General features: G+C 34.5%; 1 protein-coding gene across 2 annotated transcripts; it reads right to left on the bottom strand.

Moving 5' to 3' along the window:
* Window positions 1–1,165: 1,165 nt before the first annotated feature.
* Window positions 1,166–25,342, bottom strand: LOC121980465 (phospholipid-transporting ATPase 1-like). 2 transcript variants are annotated; one of them, XM_042532512.1, is made up of 9 exons: window positions 25,009–25,341; window positions 22,614–24,596; window positions 20,296–20,623; window positions 19,273–20,122; window positions 18,792–18,915; window positions 9,677–9,896; window positions 3,186–3,644; window positions 2,940–3,108; window positions 1,166–1,481 (listed from the first exon to the last, which is right to left on the bottom strand). In XM_042532512.1, the coding sequence occupies exons 2-9, from the start codon at window positions 24,028–24,030 to the stop codon at window positions 1,455–1,457; spliced, it is 3,594 nt and encodes a 1,197-aa protein (XP_042388446.1). In that variant the 5' UTR covers window positions 24,031–24,596; window positions 25,009–25,341; the 3' UTR covers window positions 1,166–1,454. The 2 variants fall into 2 exon arrangements, with proteins under 2 accessions (XP_042388446.1, XP_042388447.1); XM_042532513.1 differs by lacking the exon at window positions 3,186–3,644 and having other exon boundaries at window positions 25,009–25,342.
* Between the last annotated feature and the right edge of the window lie 1,551 nt (window positions 25,343–26,893).

Here is a 26,893-nt window from a genome sequence, read left to right as displayed (position 1 = left end):
TGATAATGGGTTAAGTTCGGATTAGATTTTATATCCTCTATCTCATACCCATCGGGTATAGAATAAATATCTAATGAGTATACTGATACCCATTAAAAAATCGGATATCTTCTATATTTATAATTTTTTTTCTTTCTATCCAACTATTATCAATAAAAATATATAAAAATTAATATCATATTAAAAGTATATATATAATTAAAAAATTAATTAAACATTTATATAAGCTCCTGCTAATATTAACAAAATTAATAAAATTTTTTTAAAAAAAAAACCTTTAATATATATCTATATATATCAAGTATTTAGGTCAAATATCATATATTAATACTATCTCATTCTCTCTTCCATTCGAATAGAATATCAAATCCTCCATAGATTCAGATAAAATTATCATCCTTAATGAATGATGTATAAAGGAGAAAATTAATCACTTTAGTTTGTGAAATTATGTCCTTTAGTTAATTCAAAACATTACCTGATTCATAAATAAAATTTTATAGTTTTCAAACGATAAAAAAAATCAAACAATTCGAATTACTAAATTAGAATTGTCAAAACACTTATACTTTACCGATAAACTTTAATTATTTAAATTCATAACAAAATTTATAACATTTATTTGAATTAGAAAATTATTGTTAGAAAAATTAACTGACAAATTTTGTTCTATCATAAATGTTCGTAGACAAGTCAGAAATTTAAAGTTTGGTTACTCAAAGAAAACTTTGAACGTCTAAAAATGTCATTTTATCGAACTAATTAGGAATCCTAATCGACCAGCCAACATTGAAACTACGAGAAATTTTTCTTTGATCGACTAATCACAACTTTTGTTGACTACTGACAAATAAATAATAATTAGCTTTACACATGCACATTGTGACGGGTAAGAGCAGAAAGAACAGAAAAAAAAAACTAGATAATGTCCAACTTAATTGATATAGCTATGAAACTAACAGGTGATCAATGGTAATTTTCATTTCTAATTGTAAAATATCTCATTCTTAAATCCTCTCTATTTCCCATTGAGTATTCTACCTTAGAACTAGGTCATATTTTTTTACCTTAAGATATCAAATAAGTTAATTATATACAACTGAGTCCTACTTATTATTCTACCTTAGACATTGTATGTATATATCTGCTTCACTGCTACACCACAAAAGAGAACTCGAGAGCTAGAGTTATGTTTGTGTTAAAATTAAATACATTTCCTGAAAATGAAAACAAAAAAGAAAGAAAAGACAAAGAAAGGGGGTTAGAAAATATGTAATACTCTCACAGCTATGTACTATTTATCACCTAGTTTCTTTTGAGGCCAAATGATATTAGCCATAATCAAATACATTATGTACATGTGCCACATGTGTCATTTCTTCAGTAGCCACCCAAGTATGGAAACCAAGTCGTAGGCTTGAGATCATGTTGCCTTAGCTACTCTTCCAATCATACTAAAACCTTGTACTTTTAAAACGTGCCTGTCAGAAATTTGTACGGAGTATTAGATTCTAAATTGTGGCAGAAGTTGCACTCCCATAGAAAATAAAAGATTATACCAGTTATATGCATCACTGAGTAGAAACAATTATCTAAGAAGACCGAGTTCTTAACTGGAATAATTTGAACTCTAGACAGTCATAAAAATGAGAATGTTGTTGCACAAAAACAATTATACTTGTTTGGCCGAAAACATAAAATTCAATTTATTAATAGAAAAATAAACTTTGTTCACAATAAAAAATCAGTAGATCAAGAAGAAATAGTATAGATGAGAAACTATAACCAGCATCTCTAGTGAAGATACAGAAATAGCCCCGTCAACAAAGAGTAATTTTGGATAATATAGCTGGCTCAATGAAATCTCATTTCTTTAACGTTGGTATAATGTCCAGTAAAATAGCATTTCCAGTTGACTTTTCCCCTTTCTCAAAAAGGAACACAAGCGAATAAGAAATTGCAACACTTAAAACATACAAGTACAAACTAATTATACTACATTTCTACAAGGGTGGTTGTTCATATAAGATATAAGATAGAATTTATAGAAATTCTAGCATGTACAGAACACAATAGAAATCAATTCAAATCAAGAACCAGTCGTTTTTCAAGAAACTATAGTTTTCATTTGGTTCCAAACAGGGATTGAAATTGTGAATATTTTGGCCAAACGGCTTAAATTACACACAGCAGGAATTGCAGAGTTAGAATACTAAATAACCAATAATAATCTACATATGGACAATGAATTTAATGAACTAACGCATAGAAGGAAGTTTGTAAAAAATCCCTTCTCATTACTAAACATGGGGAAGCTTTGAGAAGGTTTGCTCTAGCACAAAAAGCTTAATGAAGATTTTGCCCTAATAAGCTACCCATTTAAGGTGTAGATCCACAAACAGTTGAAATCATACTGAAGTATTTTATGATGTGTCTTAAGACTGTCAAGGTTAAGAGGATAGAAAAATCATCATGCTAAGTGTAACCAATTTTAACAAGGATCATGAGAAGCAATATCCTCAAAAAGAAACAAAAACATCATAACAAACATAAATGTGTTAGTAAGAAGAAACTATAAATAGACAGCATCTAAAAGAATACATCACAGTTTACTGCAAGCCTGATTGAGATGTTTATAATGTCAAAATCCCCCAGAAAGTGGTCTAAATCTTTATGAAGACAACCAAAATAAACTAAAAGAGGTACTTCTGTCCCCTTAGATTCAATGTTCAATAAGAGTGATGCAAACCTATATTAAAACAAAACTATATTATCCACGAGAGCATGAGAAAAGCAATACTTGAGCATACCAAGGAAGCAATTAGCAACAAGCAGTGTAGAAGCTACATTATGTTCCAATTCAAATTTGAGAAGGTAAAGTCTATTGAAATTTTAGCTATACTTGTCCATTCATAACATGATCAGAGCTTCAAACCTACTTGGTCATATGTCTTTCTTAAAATCTCAGCTTCCCTGGCTATTTGAATGTCAGAAGGCCAAAAAATCTGATGGATCACAATGCAGAGAAAGCGAGGAAGCAATGCCAAAATCATTGTAAGGAGAATAGTGAGCCAGTAAGTTCTTGAACTTGCTAAGCGATATATTGTCCTGAAATAGTTGATACAACGAGTTATAAATAAATACTGAGTCAATTCAATTTGAAAGAGTAAGAAAGAAATGCAAACCAATAATTTGGGAAAATTGGAATGGAATCTATTATCAGCATGCACATATAGGTAATCACTATAGAACCCCATGTAGCAAGATGAGTAATCAACACCCATCGTCTAATGTCCATAGCCAGGTGAACATTCACAAGGATAACAACAGAGATAGTCCACAAACTGCCCATACTCCATATGTCAATTGAACTGTTTCGGTATGTGAAGAGTGGTACATAAAAAAGAACAAGACTTTGCCATAACGTATCAAACATTGTGATCCAGAATAGGTGTAGGTTATAGCTCTCTTGTCTATATCCTGCTCCATAAAGTTTTGGATAATGAAGGATAGTTTTGTGGCTCAAGTCTTTGTCCATAATACCAACCACAACTGTAGGGACAGATGTATAGATGACAGAATAAAATACACTACTCCAATCAGTCACAGCAGATATACTTGAAAATGCAGCACATAAGACATACCTGTAACAAAAGTATGTCAGGAAGTGTACTGAAAGCACATAATTTTGGGAAATTAATGTTGATGGCTAAATGAGTTTTTAACTTAAATATGGGAAAAGAAAGGAACAATGCAATATTAGAAAATGACAGATTAAAGTACTACAGTTGACATCATTGAACAAAAAACATGTTGGATGATATATAAAGAGAAGCAAACCCAATCAATGCTACCACTCTTGAATGAACAATTCGAGACAAGAATTCCCTAAAAAAAATACCAAATGTGGCATGTGTTTTTCCATATACTCACCATGTTCATAAGTTTATCCACCAATGCAAAAAAACACAAAATTTGGGATAATATATGATTCTTAAGTAATGGAATGTGATAATCTATCGTTGGGCATTTAGATCTTATCAAATAGAATAAGGAATTAGTTAACTAAAGAAAATTGGAATCTGAAACAACCAGGCTTAGTGTGCATCAGACTTTGACATAAAAGTATGCCTCCGAATTCTCCACACTGTTAGCACTGAAGAGAAAATTAGTCATCGAGCTTGTCCATTAAGTTTATTTTTTCAAAAAAATAAACATAGACTATCAAATAAATTTGAAATGATGAACCTCAACCTAAATGTATAAGCATTTTAAATACATAATCAGAAGAATGAGTTATTAAATCAAGTTAATGAACTTTTATATTTTTGTCTAAGCCTTGCTGACAATTAAAGTTGACCATTAGACTTGTCCAAGCCCACTCATTCGACCTCAAGCAACAACCTTAGCTATACATTTGACAGAGCTGGAATGATCATGCAACAATTAGTTCTGACATAAGTAATGGAGATGTGGGAAATATAAATTAAGATTAAGAGGGATACCACATAATTTGTTAACTAGAAAATATCCTATCAAGCATTAGAAAATATCCTAGTAAGAAGGGGGGTACACAGCAAAGTAGATATTGAAGATTCCTAACATCCAGATACACATAATCTGTTAACTAGAAAGCATATCGAATAGAAAACTGTGATACATATGACCTTTCACTAGCTAAGTACCTACCATATCAAAAAGTCATAGGATGGAATAAATTAAGATGCAAGAAACAAATGTCAGAATACTTTTGCATAGTTTACTAAAGAATTTATAGGACACATGCTTTCAGACAATGATGTTTTTATGTTCATGCTGGGAATTGATTTTTCAATCAAATACTCTCCTACAAAATATATATTATCCTTGGTTCAGCTTAAGATGGATGCATAATCTAGGCTAAAATCTTTAGTGAATATACCAGTATCAAAACCCAGGAAGGAAAATCCTGTGCACATTGGTATGAGAATATTTTAAAATAGCTTCAAACAAATAACCAGATAGTAAATAATATTGAAGTTGGGTTCCAACTGTATATATTTTAAGCCATTACCAGCATATAGAATATTATTTCTTTGTTCACAAACAAATTGAATTAACATAAATTGTATACAGATTCATTCTCAGTTTTGACTTGATCAAAATAATAATAATAATAATAAATATTATTATTATTCTAAGATGATAAGCATCAAACTGAAATAACATTAACTATTTTATTTTAAGAAATTGTATCATTGGTAAGCAGTGTAACACAAATGCAATAAACTGCAGAGCAAACCTATGCCATAAGCAAGTTGCGAAATTGATTGATGACCCATTTAAATAAAGGTAGAAAAAGAAAAGGCTAATATGTTCCATAGTGAATATCTTTCCACAATCATAATTATTAAAAAAAAACACCCGGACTGATTTCACTATAAGGAAGAGAAAACAATGGGTTTCAAAATCAAAATACCATATCTCAATCTAGAAAAATTCATAATCCTATTCATCATTGGCAGAAAAACAAATGAGGAAAAAATCCTTAACATGGGAGACAAACTCACCAAAATAAGGACAGAAAATTAATAATTGCACAGGAGAAACAGACATGTTCTAAATATACAAAAGTGACAACATAGGTCAGAAATATGAAACTAGTAAGAGGATTAAAAATAGGGTAGCCCGGTACACAAAATCTCGCCGTGCAGGGTCCTGGGGAAGGATCCATTGTACGCAGTCTTACCCTGATTTTTGCAAGAGGTTGTTTTCAAAATTCGAACCCATGACCTTTAGGTCACACCATAGTTTGCAAAATCGCGATCCGGATCGTAGGATCGTACGATCCTACGATCCGGAAACCCAAAATCGATCCAGGATCGTGCAGAATCGTTTTTGCAGTAGGATCGCAGCAGGATCGGTAGGATCGGTAGAATCGGAGCAGGATCGGAGCAGAATCGGAGCAGGATCGGTGGAAGCTTTGAGAGGTCATAACTTTTGACTCGGATTGAACCACGGGGCCTATAATATATCAAATTAAAGCTCGTTCAGAGATCTTTAATAAATTTCAAAGTTTATCCTTAACCATTATCTTTTTTTCATCTTATTAGAGTTTTAAATTATTTAAATATATGTTTAATTATTTTTGAGTTAGTTTTTTATCAATAATATTCTGTCATTTATTTTTCTCAAAATAATAAGTTTTTGGATGTATATTGTCTAGTATTGTATGGCATCAACCAGTCTTTAGAAGATTATTTCCGGCATTCATATTTGAATCAAAGGATTCAACAGCTTTTGTTATATACATTAGATGCTTTGTTGACATTTAAATTGAATTATCTTATAAATCAAGGAAATATTTTTGACATTATATGTGTTATTATTATTGTGTTAATAGAAATTTTATATTCTTTCATTTTATGATATGAAAATATAAATATTATTACTATGCGAGAATGATAGTTGAATTACAAGTTAATTTAAATTTGTACATGTAGTAATGTAATTTGATGTGTTGAGTGTAAATAATTGTATATATATATACAAAATTAGTTATTTATTTATATGTAAATGAGTTTTTTAGGTATTTTTTCCAATTATTAATCATGTATAATAAAATTTTAAGGGTTTTTGGTAGGATCGTACGATTCTACGATCCGATCCTGACCGATCTGATCCTGACCCTAAATCGATCCTGCGTAGGATCGCGATTCTACAAACTATGGGTCACACAACAACAACTTTAGTAAGAGATCTAATTTTATATTTGCTGGAACTGACCACAAGCTATGAACAGTTGTTTATTTGTTTGAATGGTAAATTTGGCAGGTTGATATCTCTTCCTCAATCAATCATAAAATTGTCAAGGAAAAAAATCATTCAAAAATTAGATAGTAAATAGCCATGGGTATGCATTCCATCATGCTTGGAGAATTGAAAACTTTTCATTTCATAACGTATTGTCAAATGCTAGATTTGTTAGTTCCTGAAAATAAGAGAGAATACTTAAACTGCACTGGCATCAGCAAACACAGACCAAGGACATAAAAATCTGAAAGACTATGGTAGTGCATGGATTAAAATGTTGAGTTATGCCATGCTGAACAACACAGACAAAAGATTTATCCCTTTGCACCCACACATCAGGGAAGCAAGGCACACATCAAAGCATGTTCACCAACTCTTCCCCGGAATTGGCTCTTCTCTGATGTCTTCTTCACCACCCTTCAGCCTTCTCCTTTGTCTTCTGAAATCACCATTACTGTTGCTTGATCAGTCATTGCTCCCCAGTCCTTTTGAAAAAAAAGGTCAGCAAACATGCTGATCCACTCCATGTGTTGTCACCAACTGACAAACAGCATGGTTCCAAACTGGGGATGAAGTTTTTTCTGTTTTGATGGTTGGACTTGGTGGTAGGTGTTAGCTAGAGCCCTAGAGCCAATCATTTGATGGTTGTATTTTGGACTTGTTGTATCATATTCTATAAAAATAAAGGCATTTGTTTGGTTATTATACTTACTTGTATTGGTGCCAAATAAACTAAAGTATAATAACGTCCTTGAGTAGAAGGTTCTTACCTATATCAATCGATTGGTTGAATCGATAGTGAGATGATATAGGGAACACTACTCTAAACCATTCCTAGTCGAGTATTAACATTCAGGGACAATGTTAATGCAATAAGACTAGCATGTAGGTCAACTCGATGACTTGATCTCACAAGTCATGGATATGGAGATATCAAGTTGACACATGGGTATGCATTGGAGAATGTATACTGAATGACCCGCCATGAGAAAGTATCATGGATCGTTATATGAGTGTCATATACTTTCTCATGTGACTATTAGTATGACTATTGGTCCTTAGACCTGAAGTCACCATGGTTCCCTACATAAGGAGTTATGTACTTTGGTTTCGTCAAACGTCACCCGTAATTGGGTGGACTATAAAGGCGATTACTGGGTATATAACGAATTATGCGGAGGGATGTGAGTGATGTAGATGAGATCTATCCCTCCCATATGACGGGAGCGACATCGGTATTCTTGATAGAGTTAGACCACGAAGTGCATGGCCATGCCCAAATGAGTCAACATGAGATGTTGAGCTCATTTGATCGAGTGAGTCTACTTGGAGTTCAAGATTTAGATTGGTCAGAGGATGACACGGTCTATGCCTCACATTGATCAATCTAGATGTCTAGGATAGAAGGACACTTGTCATATATTGTGAGGAGTCACAATTAGTAGTCACAAGGTGATGTTGGATCTCAACATTCTTGTAACTTGGGTAGTAATAATGTATTGCTAGATACCGCTCATTACTTATGCTTCTAAATGAGTTTAGGGGCATTGCCAACGTTACAAGAACCTATTGGATCACACACAAAGAACAAGTGGATGGAGATTAGGTTCATATGATGAACCAAGAGGATTAGATTCATTTGATGAATCAAATTGGATTAAGAGTAATCCTAATTGGGATAATTGAGTTGGACTTAAGTTGATTCATGTATTCAATGAGTCTAATTTAGATTATGACTCATTAAATCAACTTAATTTAATGAATTAGATTCATTATATTAAGTTGGCTTGAATCAAATGGTTAGATTAGATCAACCATGGAAGAGATTTGGTCAAGTTTGACTTGACTTGAGAGGAAGAGGAAGAGTCAAGTTTGACTTGACTAATTGCCACATCATTAGTGAGATGGCAAGATGTGGACCAATGATGATGCTCCACATCATCATGGTATGCCACATCATGGAGGTTACAAGCCTCCATTCCCATTAATGTGGCCGGCCACATTAAATGAGTGGGAGTTACTCATGTGGCCGGCCACACAAGTGAATGAGGGGGAATGAATTTTCATTCATGAGTCTCATTCATTTCATCTCCTTCCTCTAGCCATTCTCTTCTCCCTCTCCTCTTTCTTGGCCGTGAGTTTCAAGGAAGAAACAAGGTGAGTGGTTTTGAGTTTCATGAAAGAAAAATAGAGTGATTGTCACATAGAAGAAGAAGAAGAGTGTTCTTGTATTTCATCTTCTCTATTTTTCTTTCCAATCCCATCCGAGAGCCCTAGAAAGTGCTAGTACACTTGGGGTGCTCTCTTCTCCATCCTTGAGTGTTAGAGAACACATCTTGTTCGTGTGGATATCACTAGAGAGTTGTCTACATTGACAACTTTGAGATCCGGCGTACCTTGGACTTGCGAGATTGCGAAGGGCACGCATCGAAGATATAAAATGTTTTTCCTTTGTAGATCTACCGTAGATCAAAGTTTAAAACTCGTACTCGTATTTTCGAAAGTTTTTCTTCGCACGAGATCCAGTGGCATGGGTGATTCGGGGTTTTCGCGGCCCGAAAAATCCAACAGTAGGCACAAAATTATGAGTTTAGTGGTAGTGGGGGGGATTAGATTTATCATACCACCTCATAACTCTAAAATGAAAATCATGATCCCAAACACTAAGATGGCAATCAACCAACTTTCAATTTTAGTAAAACTATATAGCCAAAGAACATAACTCATTAAAATTACCATACAACCAACGAACATAACTCATTAAAATTACTATATAGCCAACGAACATAACTCATTAGAATTATTATATAGCCAACAAACATAACTCATTAAAATTAAACCATAATGCTAACAGACTATGACAGGGTATCAGTGCCATACTTACCAAAACAGCATTAAGACAAATACAGCATTGCGATAGAAGTTGTAAAGAACTAAATAGCCAATTCGCTGATAATTCCAGTGACCATGTACAAGGAGCAATCTTTTCAGAAAACGAAACTGCCCCATAGCAAAATCTGAAGCCATGACTGCCTGACGGCCTTCCTGGCCACAGATCCCAATACCAACATCAGCCATTTGGATCATTGAAACATCATTTGCCCCTGCAAAGTAGTGTTAGCAAAAGATTTACAAATCTTGAAAAAAAAAAAAATGTTATACAATAGTATTCTGCTTTCTTTCAAGTATTAGAACACAAATCAAATTTAACTAAAACTATGATGGCTATACTAGAAATGAAGGAAAATCAGTGTTGTGGAAATTGAGTGTGAGCAATTACAACTAGCATTGCAACATCCATATGAATTATTTTCAAGTTAAATACTATTCCGTAGCTCGGCAAACTTTTTTTTTCTGGATGATGGTTCCTTCTGCATGCAAGTTTTCTTATTCCCCTTTGCAGTGAAAAGGACATGGCCATAAGGGAGAAAACATTGGTTTGGAAAATACAAGGTTATCATACACTCAGATCACCCTATGAATAGAATCATAACTTTCTCTCGTGTTGAAGTTTTTTAGATCAACCATGATATCTTGTGTTAGAGCTGTTATATCCTTAAAACCCAGAGCCAATAACAAACACATGAACCCATTAACCCAATCCACAAACTTAAACCCTTACTCTCCTTCCCTCTCCTCTAGTTCATAGCCTTTACTTGCGAACATTGCAGATTGTAACTCCTAGCTTGGGATTCAAAAGTTGTTTGCCCCTCCACTTCAAGATCTCCAACATCCCTAATGCCAACCCAAATATGGGCTATCTTTTTTGCAACAACAGCACAGATCACGTGGTTCTTTCCTTCTCTGGTAGCATCCTCTCTGCCAGCTTGAATGTGAGCATTATTTGCAACTATAGCACAAATCATGTGATTCATTCCACCTTCGTGCTTGCTTCCCTTCCTTCCCGAGCCCATGATCTCAAGTAGTTATCATGGTTAAGCAGCCCTCTTCATTTAGCTCTCATAAGATCCATCTGTACCTCATCAGCAAAGCTAGCTTCCGCCTCTTCCTCCAGATACTTCTTATTTTCTTGTGCTTCACCTCCATGCCAAGCGACAACTCACAGAGGCAGTAGCATCTAGCGCGCAGATTTTCACATGTGCACTGGCAGCAGCCTCAATTGGTGAGCTCTAATGAACCATGACCTTTCTGTGAGAGATGTTTGATCGTATCTCTTTTATTCCCTCTTGGACTTGTTAGGGGTTGAGTCGGTCTTGCATATGTGCAACCAAATGATTAGAATAAGTGTGTATGGCATTGCATAGCACCTTCTATTCGATTTTGTCTGCAAACTTCTGACATGGAGAAAACGCTCCTTTTGTGGGTAAGCTATTTAGTCATAAGGCCTCTTCTTACTTCTCTTACCTTGACATTTTCTTTAGTTTTGCCTTCTTGCACTTACTGGACTACAATCATTTAGGGTTCTCAAAAGCATCACATCAGCTGCAAACTTCATATTGAGATGGGATCTTCATCCCTTTGTTGTTCGGTACTCGCATTGTATTGTGACACTTTCCTCCATGGTGACCTAGGACACAATTTATGTAATATTTGTTTGAAGCCCTTAACCTCTTAACTTGCTTATTCAATGACAATCCAGTTTGTGTCTTTATATGAAATTAAACAAAAAATCTTTTATATTTTCGAGGTATGATTTGACAATGAGATAGATGGTGTAACCTTAAGGGAAGTGATAGGTAAGGAGTTTGGCAGAGCTTTGAAGAGCTTTTTCATGGTGTTTTCTAGTGTTCCAATTACTGTCGGGACTGAAAAAGCCTTATGGTTGCAAATGAATGTGGTACTCTCAAAATGTCTCTAATATAGAGCTAGTAGCCCATATATTAGAAAAAGATTGTTCCACCTTATACTATTGAATATTTTCTTGCAGTCAAGACATGCTAACGGTTGAAACCCCTTTTCTATTTGTCTTTGGCTAGGGTAGAAACTTTCATTAGGTCACAATGACAGAAAACCACAATCAAAGAAAATAATCCTTGATCTTTTATTCCTAAATTGCTCAAGTTGAATCAAATTTTATTAGATTCTTTAATAATCTTCCCTTGTTGATCATATAATTATAGAAGACTTGAATTACTGGATAAATTGTTACTTTTATAATCCTCACCCATAAAATGAGTAAGCATCTACTGTCATTGCAATATTATTGGTGATAGATTTTTGGTGTGTATATATTTTTCCATATGTTTCCTATATAATTAGTTGATGAATCAGAAAAGACCATTAGGATGAGAAAACAATGACAACAACCTAAGTGGTGGTGCCAATAATATAATGACCAGTTTGAACCTCAAGTAGGCTTGTTAACAGATAAGCAAACATTTTTCCAACAACACATCTAATCAGTCGCTGGTGAATATGTATTTTTCTACTACCTGTATTGCAACAATCATACCAGCATTTGAGCATAAGGAAAAACTCACAAGGATATGGTGATCTAATATGACTATAATATGGAGATCTAACAAGGTTGCTACTGGAATATGCTGATTTATGTTGCCTTTTTTATTATCCTTACATATGCTGCATTTCCTTGGCTTTTCCAAGATGATGTAGCTTTTGTTTTTGCTTCTAGATTTACTAGATGCTTTAAGACATATTTGCTATTGGAACTTTTGGACATTTCATACTTAAGACTTTCATTTGTCTATTTCCTTCTTGAAATGCATTTAAAACTTTATGAGCAATTTTCTTTCTACTTACTATGTAAGTGAAAATAGTTTCATGCTCATTTTTAAGCATTAACAAACATTTTCCTGTATTATATCTCTTGTTATAAATAAGTAGATACAAAAGAATTAGATAAGTAACTTGCATTATTTGGCATTTTGCTACTTTTCTAATGATCAACACATAGCAAAGAGCAAAGGGAAAGGGTGCACTTGAGACATCAAAATTCAATTAATATTCTTATATTCAAGTCGACGTGTTTATTGATGGTTTTATTATGTTTTTGCAGTCATGTTAATTTTTGCTTTCATAGAATTACATATTTTGAGTCAATATTATTCTAAAAACATAATTACTTTTCTCCTTGAAGTTTGTATAGTCACCTCCTTGTTAAGCCTTTTTTAGGCAAAGTCAAGTGTTGGAGTTACAATGAATGGTGGACGACATCATCAAGGTTGGCGATTAAGCCCCATACTCATTGTTGTAATGATGGTGTTGGTCTAAACTATTTGGGAGAGCAACTGTTTCTCAATACATTAATGCAACCTTGAGTGCAATCGTGCCCCGAGTTGTCTAGTGTAACCTTCAGTTTTAATGTTTGCACAAAGGATTTAAGCATTGCCTTGTGTGATAGATATGAGTGTTTAAGTGTGTAGAGACTTGCTGGACCACACATAGAGGTTGGAGAGCTCATGATTCAACAAGGTCAAGATTATGCTGATGATGACTAGGCACATCTAAATCTACACACTCAGTAGCTTGGAAATCTGTAGAGATTGAAGAAAGTTGCATGAGGCAACCAAAGAAAGTTGCATGAGGCAACCGAAGAAATACAAGACAAAAGCACTAACGTAGTGTTAGAGCAGATTTGGAACATGACTTGGCGCAGCCAAGTTGGTAGCTTGGTGGCTCGAGCTCCATAGAGATCAAAGAAGGATGCGAAGCATCCAAGGGAATACAAGACGAGGAGCATCGATGGAACATTGATGACAGTTGATAAACATAACTACGTAGGTGAAGTGTAAAGGATGGCACGTGAAAGAGCCAAGAGCTCGAATGCATCCGAGGGATGAGCAACCTAACATGAGATGGCCTAGGAACGTAATCAAGATGTGAGAGTTGAGTGACCTATATACATAGGGCAAGGGTAAAAATCAACTTTGGTGCGAGACTCGATCATTAGGAATATTAGAGTCAAGTTCTAGTTACCGAAACTAAATTGTGCTAAGGAGCCGTGAGAGCTAAGTAACTAGGTAATTGACTTGTGTTGAGGAGCCAACAAATATAATATTTGTGTTCATAGCACAATTAACTAGGCAGTCAACTATATTAATTAACTTATCATAAGGCTTGGTTAACAATGATAAAACAAGATAAATTTTATTTAAATATAGATGATAATATAATAGGGAATAGAGTCCAATGCCGTAAAAGGATCTATATAGTCAACCTCATCTAGTAGAATTAGGATTGATTGTTATTGTTGTTGTCACGAACAATCAATTGATGCAACAACGAGAAGGGAGGAAGAACTTAGTTGTGTATAATAGTATGATGTCTCAACAACTATTGTTCATCAATAAACTAACGAGTGCTTCCAATTGACTAATCGATGATAGATCAATTTAACACAAGTGAAAATGAAGGTTTGAAGGTTATATAAATGGGACTCGATGAAAGCTTGAAAGTTGGTAAAAGAGAATCGATTAAACCCTATTAGATAGCTCTTGTATCCCTTGGCTTTCCTCTTTGTAATTCTTGTAACATTTGTTGAAAGAGGTTTCTCCCCTCTAGTAGTTGATTGAAAAGGAAAAAAATAATGGCCTTCTCGAAGTTATCCACCAATGGATTATATGTTGTAGAGTATAAGCCTTAGGAGTTGTAAAACATGTTAGCAATTGTGGTAAGCTTGCAGTTGTGTTTATATTTATTCCGCTACACTAATTTGTTATGATCCTGCTAAGAATTAGCAAGAGAAATTTACTATTAGAATCACATTTGGAGGAATGATTGCTATTCATCTACTCTCTAGCATTCGACCATCTCAACCTCATATGTCCTAACAAGGACCAATTATTATGAAAAATAAAATCAGAGTCGAGTTAGTAATTCTTATTCCTGCACTTGTGGCACCACCAGTCAGTCGAATCGTTCATTCCTATTCCTGTAGTTGTGGCACCACCACTCATGAACCCTATTTAAGAATACTAATTTCTAAAGTTCATGTATTTGCAATTAAATTTAGAGTATTTATAAGCAAGGTTTAAAATCTTGACCCGTGCCGAGGTTTCAATCCCAGACGGGAACGACACAATTTCGGTATCGTATCGTGCTGTGCCGATACGATTTTGGTATTTTTTTTTTAATTTATATTATTATATATAGTAATTATTAGATAAATAAATTTATGGTGTATAATTTAAAAATCAGTTGTATATTAATTTTATATAAGTTTTCCATTATTGAACAACTTAATATTGTTAAAAAAATAATTAAATATATTTTTTTAAAGAAAATTGATATATCAATAATTCAAATTAAAATTGATACATCATAATATATTACCTTACTAATACCAAATGGAGTAGTGTGAAAAAGTATTGGTTCTCTAAATTAAATAATCATAATTATATAAATTATTACAAAAATAATATTTTATATATAATAATTATATAAATTAATTATTTATTCATTTAATTAATTATTAATTTAAATAATATATAATTTAAATAGTAAAATAAATATAATATCATTAAACATTAAAACAGTAAAACAAGATAAAAGAATTATCAAAATATAAATTTGATTTATTAGAATTTTTTAAAAAATATATATTTTTAAAAAAAATAGATTTTTTTAAATAATTTAGAACTTTTTGAATTTTTAAATAAAATTTAAAATAGTAAACAAATTCAGGTTATTAATTAATAAAATTTATTGGTTTTTAAAAATTTTAAATATTTTTATATATATTTTATTGGGATAATTTAATTAGGGTTTGAAAAGTCTCTCTAGGTATCACACTTAAATTGGGAATTGTTTTAATTAATTAAATCAAATTTTATTTTATTCGATGAGCATAACCCTAAAGCGCACGCACTACTCCGGCAGCATCGCCAATTGCGGAACACTTCCGACGCATTTTATTCGGTGAACAAGAACCCTAAAACTCGCGTGCAACTCCTCTGATGGCATCACCCGGCGCCCCCGGAAGCGTCACAGGACACTTCGGCGTCTCCGGAAGCGTCCCGCAATGCCTCTGGGATGCCTCACCTTCTGACCCTCAAAACACGCACGTGCATCACGCAAAATTGTCGCGCTTCGGTGCCGATTTCGCTCCGCCATCGGAACGGTAAAAACCGTCTTTGTCGAGCATCACAGAACGGTATTTCAATCTATGTTTATAAGCACTCTAACCCATGGAAGGCCCAAAACTCACTCAACAGTATAAAAGATATTTTTAAGTCCTCTTAGTATTGAAAGATGAAAAGGACAATTTTGCCACTAACTATTTCAACAAAGTTGTTAAAGCCTTGTGGAAGATGATGTGGGCCATGATGAAAGTGATCCAAATGTGCATATCCTAGGTGGCATTTTAGGACTCTTTTTAGGAAAAATATTAAGGAGAACATTTATCAATACACAACAGGAGTTCATTCACATCAAGCAAGGCTCTCAAAAATGTTGGCTAAATATATCATAGACTTTTTCCCAGAACTGATGGCAACATAGCATAACAAGTAAGCTCCTTTGTTTCATACCTAGATTTAATTATTCAGGATTCTTTATTATCTGCTTAAGTTATTGGCTATCAGCAAACTATAATCGTGGCCATGGAAATTAAAGCCACTACGACCGACATTATTTGGGGAAAGCAAAGGCAAAATGACTTCATCCCAGCAGCATAACAGAAAGCCTCAAACCAGTGGACACTGAACTACTATCCAGATAACCAGTGTTGTTTCATCCCAAGAAGAAAGCGGAAGTGTTTGATCTCTCAGGAATCATTTCAAACTCCACCACAGACTTGGCTTCCATTTCCTCACATGACAGAAGTGCCATGGTATAAAATTATGGTGACTTTAGGAGCATGTCTCGCAAGTGCACCCAGAAACAAATTGTCTACATCCATCATAAGCAATCAAGATATGAGCAGGAGGATTATCAATCATCGTAACTTGAATGGATGTAAGAGCATCTATGGATTTCATAATTGGACCTAGAATCAAATGGGCTGGCACAACTCCCCATTTGGGTCTTTGGGACTGATTGACCAAGTCAGTTCATGTTTTAGTAATACAAAGGGTCAACCCATTGTGTCATCTTTTCACCTTTAAAGAGATGGCTTAGTCACCCCGCTAAGACCTTAGAGGACCTATTGAGAGCATGTGTTCGGGACGGTTGTTGAAGTTGATGGGAAAAACACTTGCACTAAGGGAAATTTTCCAACAACAATTATGCAGATTATTCTTAAAAAAAGACCAAAGAAGATTTGGCTAACAATGATTTAACAAAATAAAATTCATTTAGATATAACTGAGAATATAGTAGGGGATCGAGCCCAATGACGTAAAAGAATTCATATAACAGAACTCACTTAGTTGAATTAAGGCTTTGTTGTTGTTGTTGTTGTTGTGTTGTTGTTATAACAATTATCAGCCATTGATTCAAATGGCCTCACTTGAAGGGCCTTAGAACAGATGATACAAGTGACTTGAGGAAGAGATGGACAGTTTAACCTAAATAAAACAGAAGTAAAGATACAAGTGAGTTTCCAAGAGCTTTTCTATGGTGTTTTTAACAGTATCATTTGCTGGAAATTTCAGGACATTAGGCATTATAGTCACCTACAGAATTGATTCCCTCAAAAAGTCTCTAATAGAGAGATACCAAACCATACATAAGAAAAAGATTGGTCCACTCACAATATTCAAAATTTTCCTTGTAGTCAAAGCATGCTAAAGGCTAAACCCCATTTCTATTTGTCTTTGGTTAAAATGTTAGGGAGACCTAGGGTAGAAACTTGGTTAGTTCACCAGTCAAATAGCACAATCTAAGAGAATTACATTTTATTAGATTCTTCATCAACCCTCCCTTGTTCATGCATTTTATGATAGCAAATTTGGATAAATTGATATTTTTGTAATGCTCGTATAAAATGAGTATGTGTATAGTTATTGATGGCTGCTTTATACTATAAATAGAGAGAGAGAGAGAGAGAGAGAGAGAGATGATGGATGAGAATTAAACCATAATTTAAGAAGAAACAACTATGAACATAACAATGGAAATGCTAATAATATGATAATGAGTTTTGAATTTTGAAATGGCTCATTGGTAGTGACGATAGGATTATAAAACCAATCCACTTGATCACTGTGCATTTTTGGACTTCTAGTGCTGGCAATCGTGATGGAATTTGCACATACACAGAGTATTACTTTGTATAGTGTCGAAGTGAAGGCACCAATGAAGATATGACTGTGGTAGCTATTGGGATATGTTCATTCGGGTTACCCTTTTTGTTATACTTGCAAACTAATGCATTTCCCACTCGGCTTTTCTAAGATGGTGTCCCTTTACTTTTGGCTCTGGATATTCCTTTAGTAAAATGCTAGGATACATCACTAGGTAATGTAAACAAGAAAATGAATAACTTCTGAATTTTGAATTCTGATTTTTGAGTTATTTGGTAATTGTTCCATTTTAGTTTGCAATTTTTTATTTTGTAAAACTATCTTTTAAATTGGTAGTAATTTAATGGAATTATTAGTTTTCCCATTTAAAGATATTGCTTTCCTAATTTGGATGGCATAGTCAATAAAAGTTGTCTTTATTTCATAATCATCAGCTTTCGATTAATAAAATTACTCTTCCATTAATATAAGGTCAGCTTTTATGTGTGAGATTGTTATCTTGTGCTTGATCAATTTCATCCCAATTTTCTATGGTTTGTGATTTAGTTCTGCATCAACTTGGTGTTAGAGTATTCTTGTACTACATCAAAGACAACAAAATCATAAACAGTTTAGTGTATTCAATTGGATTTCCTTAAAGATCAAAAGTGTCAGTCATTTTCCATGCTTAAGGTATTATAGTGGTATAAGTTTGGCTTTATTCCCTAATTAGTGAATTTTCAAATGCAGAACAACAAGGCCTCTATTTTAAAAAAAATGAAAATTAGATGCACATAGTCCACCAATAGTTTTCATCAAAGAGTATGCATCTTTAAACGCACAGCATCATTGCTTCAGGATGATTACAAAAGTGCAACACAATCACATAAAATCATGCATAAGTTACTAACTTACCATCACCAATAGCAAGAGTCATGTCACTAGTCCTGCTTTTAATCAGATCTACTATTCCAGCTTTCTGCAGAGGGGCAACTCGACAGCAAAGAACGACTCTACAGGAAGTTGCCAAATCAAAAAGCTGAGAAAGTAAAAGGGGGATATATTGCATTAGAACTCCTTTGATATAGCCAGCATATGCAATATTACAGCCAGCGATGTCAAATATTTCATTTGAAACAAAAATAATAATAAATAATCTACAGCTTTAGTGCTGAGTTCAAGTAGATTCAGGTTTGAATAGCATAAATATAAGTTAGCTTCTGTGATTTTATTGAATGCAAAGAAATTTTGACAAATCAAACTGAAATAAACCAAAAACATTTCAGTTCCCTTTAGTTTTGATTGTAGAAAACGACACACAGTTCAGTTTGGTTTGAATAGATTGGACACCTCTACATCAGATATAGAAAATACATAAGCAAATCAAGAATAGCACCTGTGTCTCAAGATCTTTCTCCAATATGTAAACTAGACTATTTCCATCTATAATCAGTGCCAATGGAATATCATCAGAAACTGCATACTTTTCGCATGAAAGTCTCAACTCATTATCTGTAAATCCAGAATATCTGGGGTCCTGTTTTCCGGTTTCAGTTATTAAAATACCATGAGTTCTTTTCTCATCATTGCAATCAACAATATCATAATCATATTTCTTCTTTGACTTCAGTGTTCCATCTCTACTTTGCTCTGATTTTATTCCATACTTAGCTTTTGCATTGGCTAAGAGGAATCTGCATTCATCTTCTGATGAACCATTTATGATAATTTGATGCATATCAAGAGTCAAAAGTTTGCATGAGAGGCCTATTGAGATTGCAGTTTCCTGTTTATCCCCAGTAAGAACCCAGACTTTTATTCCAGCTTGCCGAAGAGATTCTATGGTTTCAGGTACACCATCTTGCAGTTTGTCCTCAATAGCAGTAGCCCCAAGAAGAATTAGCTTTTTCTCAATTAGAGAAGCTGCTTGGCGTAGCTTTGTTGATCTCTCTGTTAGTGAAGTGCTAGCCTCTTCATATCTTGCTTGCCATTCGGAAAATTCAGCATCATTTAAATCCCTAGCAGCAATGACCAGAGTTCTCAAACCATGTGATGAATAATCAACTAAATGATTTTCTGTTGGTTGTTTAACTTTGGTATTCCTACTATCTTCTACGTCTAAAATACCAAGCATTGAACTGTCAGCGCCCTTCACAAGAACTTTCACACTGCTGTTGGGAAATCTAATTACAACAGACATTCTTTTCCGGACACTATCAAATTCATGCAGACCGAGAACATCCAACCTGGCGTAGGAAAAAAATTTGAACAATAGATTAAACAGAAATATCAGTGCCATACTTTTAATTCTAATACACAATACCTAACACAGAGAAGTAGCAGAGTGACAAGCAAACTCCAAGCTTCCCAATGATACATAACTTGCTATAAGAAAGGATCAAAATAAATTAGTAAATACCTGGTCTTCTTCCCATTGATATTAACAACCACATGGCCAGTGGTTCGCTCGAGAAGAGCGTATCCATAAGCAGAAGCAGCAATAACCAAAGCTTGCTCATCAGGTGATTCACCCTGATAATCAATTGCTCCTGCCTCTACCGCCTTGTTGTCAGAATTAGGAGATGAATATTTCTTTCCCATAGGGATAACTGTGTTACAGGCTGATAAGGTAAGAAAAAAATCATGAGCAGCAATCCTTTCCTCTCCTTCTATGCCTCTCTGAAGTAGTGCAAGTAGTTCAGAGTCCACATTGATTTCTGATTGCTTAGTTGGTTCTTCTAACTCTCCTGCATTGAAATACACATAAGATAGCCACAATATTAATAGACCACTCAGTTCTCACAAGCTAACATGCATGAAACTGGTCCTACAAGTATCTAAATGAATAATACATAGAAATTTTTATTTTTCAAATCTAAAATCAACTTGAATATTCAAAACTTATTATCATAGATCACTAACTGGCCACTCACCACAAACAATGTAGAAACTATCATGATCCGTGACATTTTTCAATCCAGCAACACTAGAGCAGAATTTTCTTTTCGTATATGAAATGTTCGATACAAAATCAGACCAATTAATCACATTATCAGATGTCTTTATAAAAAAAAAGAATATATCAAAATCATATATATTAGGGAAGCAAAGATTCTACTAGTATTAAAAACAGGCATAATCCAAAAATTCAAAGGAATTATAAATCCATGAGTTGATGATTAACCAAGTAAATTTCTGTTAAATTTACTTGTATGAAGATCAACGAGCCCAAGTAAAAGACTCATGTTCTAATAATATTCAAAATAAACCTTAACCTAATAATTCAAGGGAATTCTAAAACAATAAGCTGATGTGGCAAGTAAATTTCTGTCAAATTCAAATGTATAAAGATTAAAGAGCATGGCAAGCAATGGGTGGCAATAAAAAAAAACTTGTTGAAATGATACCTTATCTGGTTCAACAGATGGATACAGATTCTCAACATAAATCATAATTGACAAAGAAAAACAATGTTATGTGACAATACTTGACACTTTGAGCACAAACATTGTAGCCTTATCAATATCCCATCTAAGAACATGGGAATTATTAACATGGTTATCAAATAGTGTCAAAATCACAATCCAACAGCTAGAAAACCAAAGTGGATCTCTAATTGGAATCAGTAGGAAAAAAAATTAATATACAAAAATAAAGCTATGAGACAACAAAAGATGTTCAAGAACTAGGAACCTTGCATATTTATCTTCATCAAAAACCAATACATTTATTACTAAAATACTAGCAATAAATAACAGAATCTATAAAATCAAACTCACTGTAAAATTTATAAACTATAGTAGAATACTAATATACATGCATTTAGAGAATGTTTTGTTATTTGTATAATTGAATTAGATAATCATGACATGGAATTATTTCGGTTAATTTGTGTTGGGGTTTATTAATATTCAACCCAAAATAAATTGAATTGATTTGATGTAGAAAAAATATAAATTTAATGTGAATTTAATTGGAAATTAAGATTGAATTGGATCTCAACTCGGTATATTTGAGGTCTGGTACTCTGGTTTAAAAGTTAATTTGGACCTAGGACATTTGAAGTTATCACAGTAACTGTTCATCAAGAGACCTGTCATAATTATAGATGGAGAAATAACAGTAACCAAGAGAGTGACACTACAATTTCCCTAATTGTTAGTCAAGATCAAACAGATCCGCCTCACACAAGCAGATCATGACTGATTTTGCCCTACATAGGCACAAAACTATGACCTCTCCTTGAAGTATTGCAACACCAGTAGTCACAACACCATCGACTGTAACAAAGTTCTACAATAAACCCGATGTCACAATTACAAGTATACCTAATCAATTTTTGTATTTGTTTTACCTTGCCCAGTCACAATTGATTGGTTCCCTCAGTTTTTTGGCAATCTCAATAAACCTTGGCTGATTTAAAACAATTCTAGTTAAATTGTACCATTTTATTTAATGTTCTATAGACCTTAAACTTCAAGTGCATTTCATGCAGATGACATATTGTCCAACTTATCTCAATCCACAGAATCAATCTGGACAAGGATGAGTTGATTTTAATAACCATGATTATTAGTAGGCATACTTCTTCATCAGCATAGAATGTTGGATCAGGTCAAACGGGCAGTTTATGCAATACTTCATCAAATCAATCAATCATGAAGATAGAAAAGTTATACCAATCAGTAACAAAGTAAAGAAGTAGATCAGCTAGTGAGACAAACCACATAATCATACCTTCAGAAATTGTTTCAAATGTTGTAACATTGTTTTGGTGTGAGTTTCCATAATCCTTTCCATACACACTTGCTCTTCTAAATTCCATTTTATTCTGAGTCAAAGTACCAGTCTTGTCTGAGAATATGTATCGTATTTGTCCCAGATCTTCATTTATATTTAAGGATCTGCACTGGAACCTTGTATTTGAAGCAATATCATACATGTGCCTATCCTCGATCATGAAATATGACTGCCCCAACCGAACTAGTTCCATCGTGATGTACAAGGATATCGGTATCATGATTTGGAACACAATAACAGAGCTCAAAAATGAGAAGAAAACCTCCATAGCAATACCATAATATTTATATTCTTTGCCATTATCAGGACCATTTGTGAAATACTTTCTCCTGTAATATGGTAAGGTATCAAGCTGGTGAAGGTGTCGTACAAGCCAAAGTCCCATGCCAGTTGCTACAACTGCACACATGACAAAAAGAAAAACTGAAAGCCAAAGTGTCTCCCTGTTCATGTAGCTTTCCAGTCTGCTCCTCTTTGATGGTGATGCTGTGCTATTCATCATTGCTTTTGTTTCCTGGCCAGCATATACCACAACTCCAATGATCCACTCTATATTTTTTAGCTGGCAACCACGCAAAACAATGTTGGACTGACCAAGGGGTATTATCTTCCCACTGAACTCCATATTTGCTGTAAATTCATAAATATTACGATTAGGATGCTCACATCGGATTAGGCCTGTAAAAGTATCTTCCACGACCATAGAAATAGTTTCTTGCCGAGCATATCTCGTCTTTAGATTTGATTCACCATCTAAATTCATAGTCTGGATATAAGCTATTCCATTGGGATCACTAGTTCCCAACAAAACCATGTCACAAGGTATGGACTCATCAGCATTTATTTTTACCACCTCTCCAACACATATCTTCTTCCATTTTTTGGGGACAAAATTACCACATTGAAGAACTAAAGCTTCTCGATTGTTTTCTTTCCTGTCAGATCTATGTCTCCGCCAATCTTCATAACCATCTTTTATAGCAGTCACAAACAGCACAAACAGCAAAGGGAAAAGAGAGACGGTTCTCCCAAAGACAGCTAGTGGAGGAAGTTGATTTAGCCCAGCAATAACAAGGAAATAAATATAAGCTAGTCTGTGGAACTGGATGAACAAATTCTTTGGCAGGAAAGTAACTACAGTATATTTGCTAGTCCGTATCTCATTTCCCGAGAACTCATATTTGTGGTTTGTCCTCCTTGGGTCATTGATATATACCAACCTGGAGTTATCTTCATCCGGAAATGGTTGATCTAGACATATGCCTTTTTGGGTGATGTGGTGAGATTTTTCTGTGTTCTCTTGTTTGGTACAAGATGAAATTTCTAGGGATGGCGTAAAGGTTTGAAGCTCCATCAGACCCCCAGAAACCAATTGTTTTCCGGCTTGATGAGGGCATTCCAGCACTGCCTGCTGAACAAACTGAGATTCTGGCCACACAAGCAGGTCCTTGTTCAGGTTGAAATTATCATCATTTATTTATTTTTGATAAAAACTACTGTCTTCAAATGATATGGCTTCTATTTCATCAACTGGATTCAAAGAATGTTTCTTGTGATCCTCAAAATTGGAGTTGCCAAAGATTTAGATGTGCAAAGGAAGAAACAAGAACTGAAGGTTGGAGATGGTGGGGGCACTTGTCTTGCACAATCTGCACCATGAGAAGGCGAAAACAAGAGTTGGGATGATGTCATGTACACCCATCCAACGTTTGAATTTGAAGACACAAGTTGGATAGCCAAATGCTTATACCAAGTATACAACACTTGCTCAGAGAAAACCCTGCTCTTCACACACAACGGTCATGTCCACTTATGCCACAATAGAATTTTGGCTACGTTATCCAACACGTAGTGGTATTTTTCTTCACACACAATGAAACGATCACTCAAATTAATTGCTTACTAATCAGAAGGAAGCACCTGGTCACAAATCAAGAACAAATTGAGTTTAAACCAAATAAGCAATTCATCCAAATGGAGCTGACGTCAAAAGGTATTTAAAAAAGGGGCAAGCAGCAATGAAATAGAAAGATCAGATCATCACCAGCGCTCAATATTAACACTTCCTGCATCTCATGCCTCGATCAAAAATACAAATTTCAAGTAAAATAACCCACTGCCGTTAACAATACCTGTCACGAAATCAGCCTCATCCCTCACTGAACACGGATCGAGGAAGAGAATCTCTAGATCGCAAGAAATACGCCAACTTAAAGGCCTTTTCTTCTCGAAACATAGTTTGTGAAACCGAAAACAAACAAAACCACAAAAAAAGGAACAAATTTTCTGCTGCATTCCAATTGACATAACAAAAAGTTCATGGTGAACCGACCTGCACATGTCTCGGGCGGACCGCCGGCGAATGAAACTCCATCCTGAGATCTGGCGCCGAATCGGACATTACAGGTTGAGAGCAGAGCACCTCCCTAGAAGCTCCCGTGCAGATCCAAAAGATGGCCGCGAAACGGAGTCGGAGGGGATCGTGAGATCTGAAAACAGTTTGTTAATTCGGTGAAGCGCCAGAGGTGGAAAGGAAAGCTAGGGTTTGGAAATCGAGGAGAGCCTCTTCTTTTTTTCCCCTGGGCCGATTGGAGAGAGAGAGAGGGAGGGAGAGAGAGGGGAAAGGAAAGAGTAAAAGCAGGAGGCGAGATGGGTGGCGGAGCGCAAGTCATTCGCTTGTTCCTGCGGCAATTTACGTTGCGCAGCGCTGCGTTCACAGTTTGGGTCCCAACACAACCAACTCAACTCAAAATGGGTTCCCCTAGCGTCGCCTGGTGGCACGCCGACACCGTTTCTGGGCTCCTAGCGTCGCTATGTAGTCATCAATGTTTTTTAGTTAAATGTATGTGCCTATTATTTTTCAATAATACTCCTCTTCAATTCATTTGCTGAAAGCTTTTATGAATTAGTAGATTTGTAATGAAAATGATTTTCATCGTAGATTTGACGATGAATCTATTTTCATTACAAATCTATGAAAATAAGATTCTTCATAAATTTGTAATAGACAATGATTTATAATAATTTAGTGAAAAAAATTTAGCACTAAATACATCCTAAAACACTTATTTTATGCCCAGAACTTAGTCCATTTCTATATTTTATCATGTATATATAACACAAATCATATTCCCAACATACAATTCATTTCCAAATATATTTATAACATATGCATTCAACACATCTTAATTTCATGATCATACACATCCAACATATCTTATTTAACATTCCAAAACAAATATACATACAAATCAAAACAAACATACAAGAAACCAAAACAAATCTACCAAATCTATACAATCATCATATCTCAAAAATATTTAGCATTCTCTAAGTTGTTGCAATAAGCATCACATTCCAATTAAAATATCTGGTACACAAATATCAAATCATTGTTCTCTTCTTCCTTCCCCAGTTCGGATCTTCTGTCCCCAAATTTCTCTGTCCCCGTGTCCCCTGTCGATCAGACAGACCAGATTACATCTCAAGGCATCATGGCTTCCTTAAGATGTGTACAGTATCCTCGTGATGTGCAAGGCATCCTTGAGACGTAATCTGATCCGTCCGATCGGTAAGGGGACACGGGGATAGAGAAATTTAGGGACAGAGGATCCGAACTCTTCCTTCCCATACACTTCTTTCTCCTTTCATTATTCTTCTTTTCTTGTATCAAAAAATAAATAAACAATATATCATTTTGAATCAGAAAGAAAATCTTATAAATTAACACAAAACTTAATATGTAAAGACTTATTTTTCTGACATGGATTTTTAATTTCTACCGTCTTCATTGGTCTCACTAATCTCGTTTGAAATACTAGAAGAAAAAAAGGTCTATTATGACATTTTCTTTATGACACTTATTAAAAGGTGTCATTATAAATATTTTATAATGACACTCTTTACAATTGATTATTTTTTCATAAAAATATCATATTAGATCTTTTACGATGACATATTTTATAAATGTTATTATATTATAAAGATATTAACCTAAATTTTTACTTCCGCTCGATCATTTCCTTCCCTCCCACCTCTTCTTCGTTCCTTTCCTTTCCTCTATACCTCTATCGCCACTAGGTTTCTTCCGCCTCCCACCCCTTCTTTCCTTTCCTCTTTGCAACGCAGCCAAGTTCTTCCCTTTCCACAATAAGCAAGGAGGGGTTCAAGGCAACCCTATTTCTTATTTCTTCCCTTTCTACAGCACCATGCGTAGC

This window comes from Zingiber officinale, chromosome 5A (genome assembly GCF_018446385.1).
Source record: "Zingiber officinale cultivar Zhangliang chromosome 5A, Zo_v1.1, whole genome shotgun sequence".
NCBI classification, from domain to species: Eukaryota; Viridiplantae; Streptophyta; class Magnoliopsida; order Zingiberales; family Zingiberaceae; genus Zingiber; species Zingiber officinale.
This window is presented reverse-complemented; position numbering and strand designations above follow the sequence as displayed.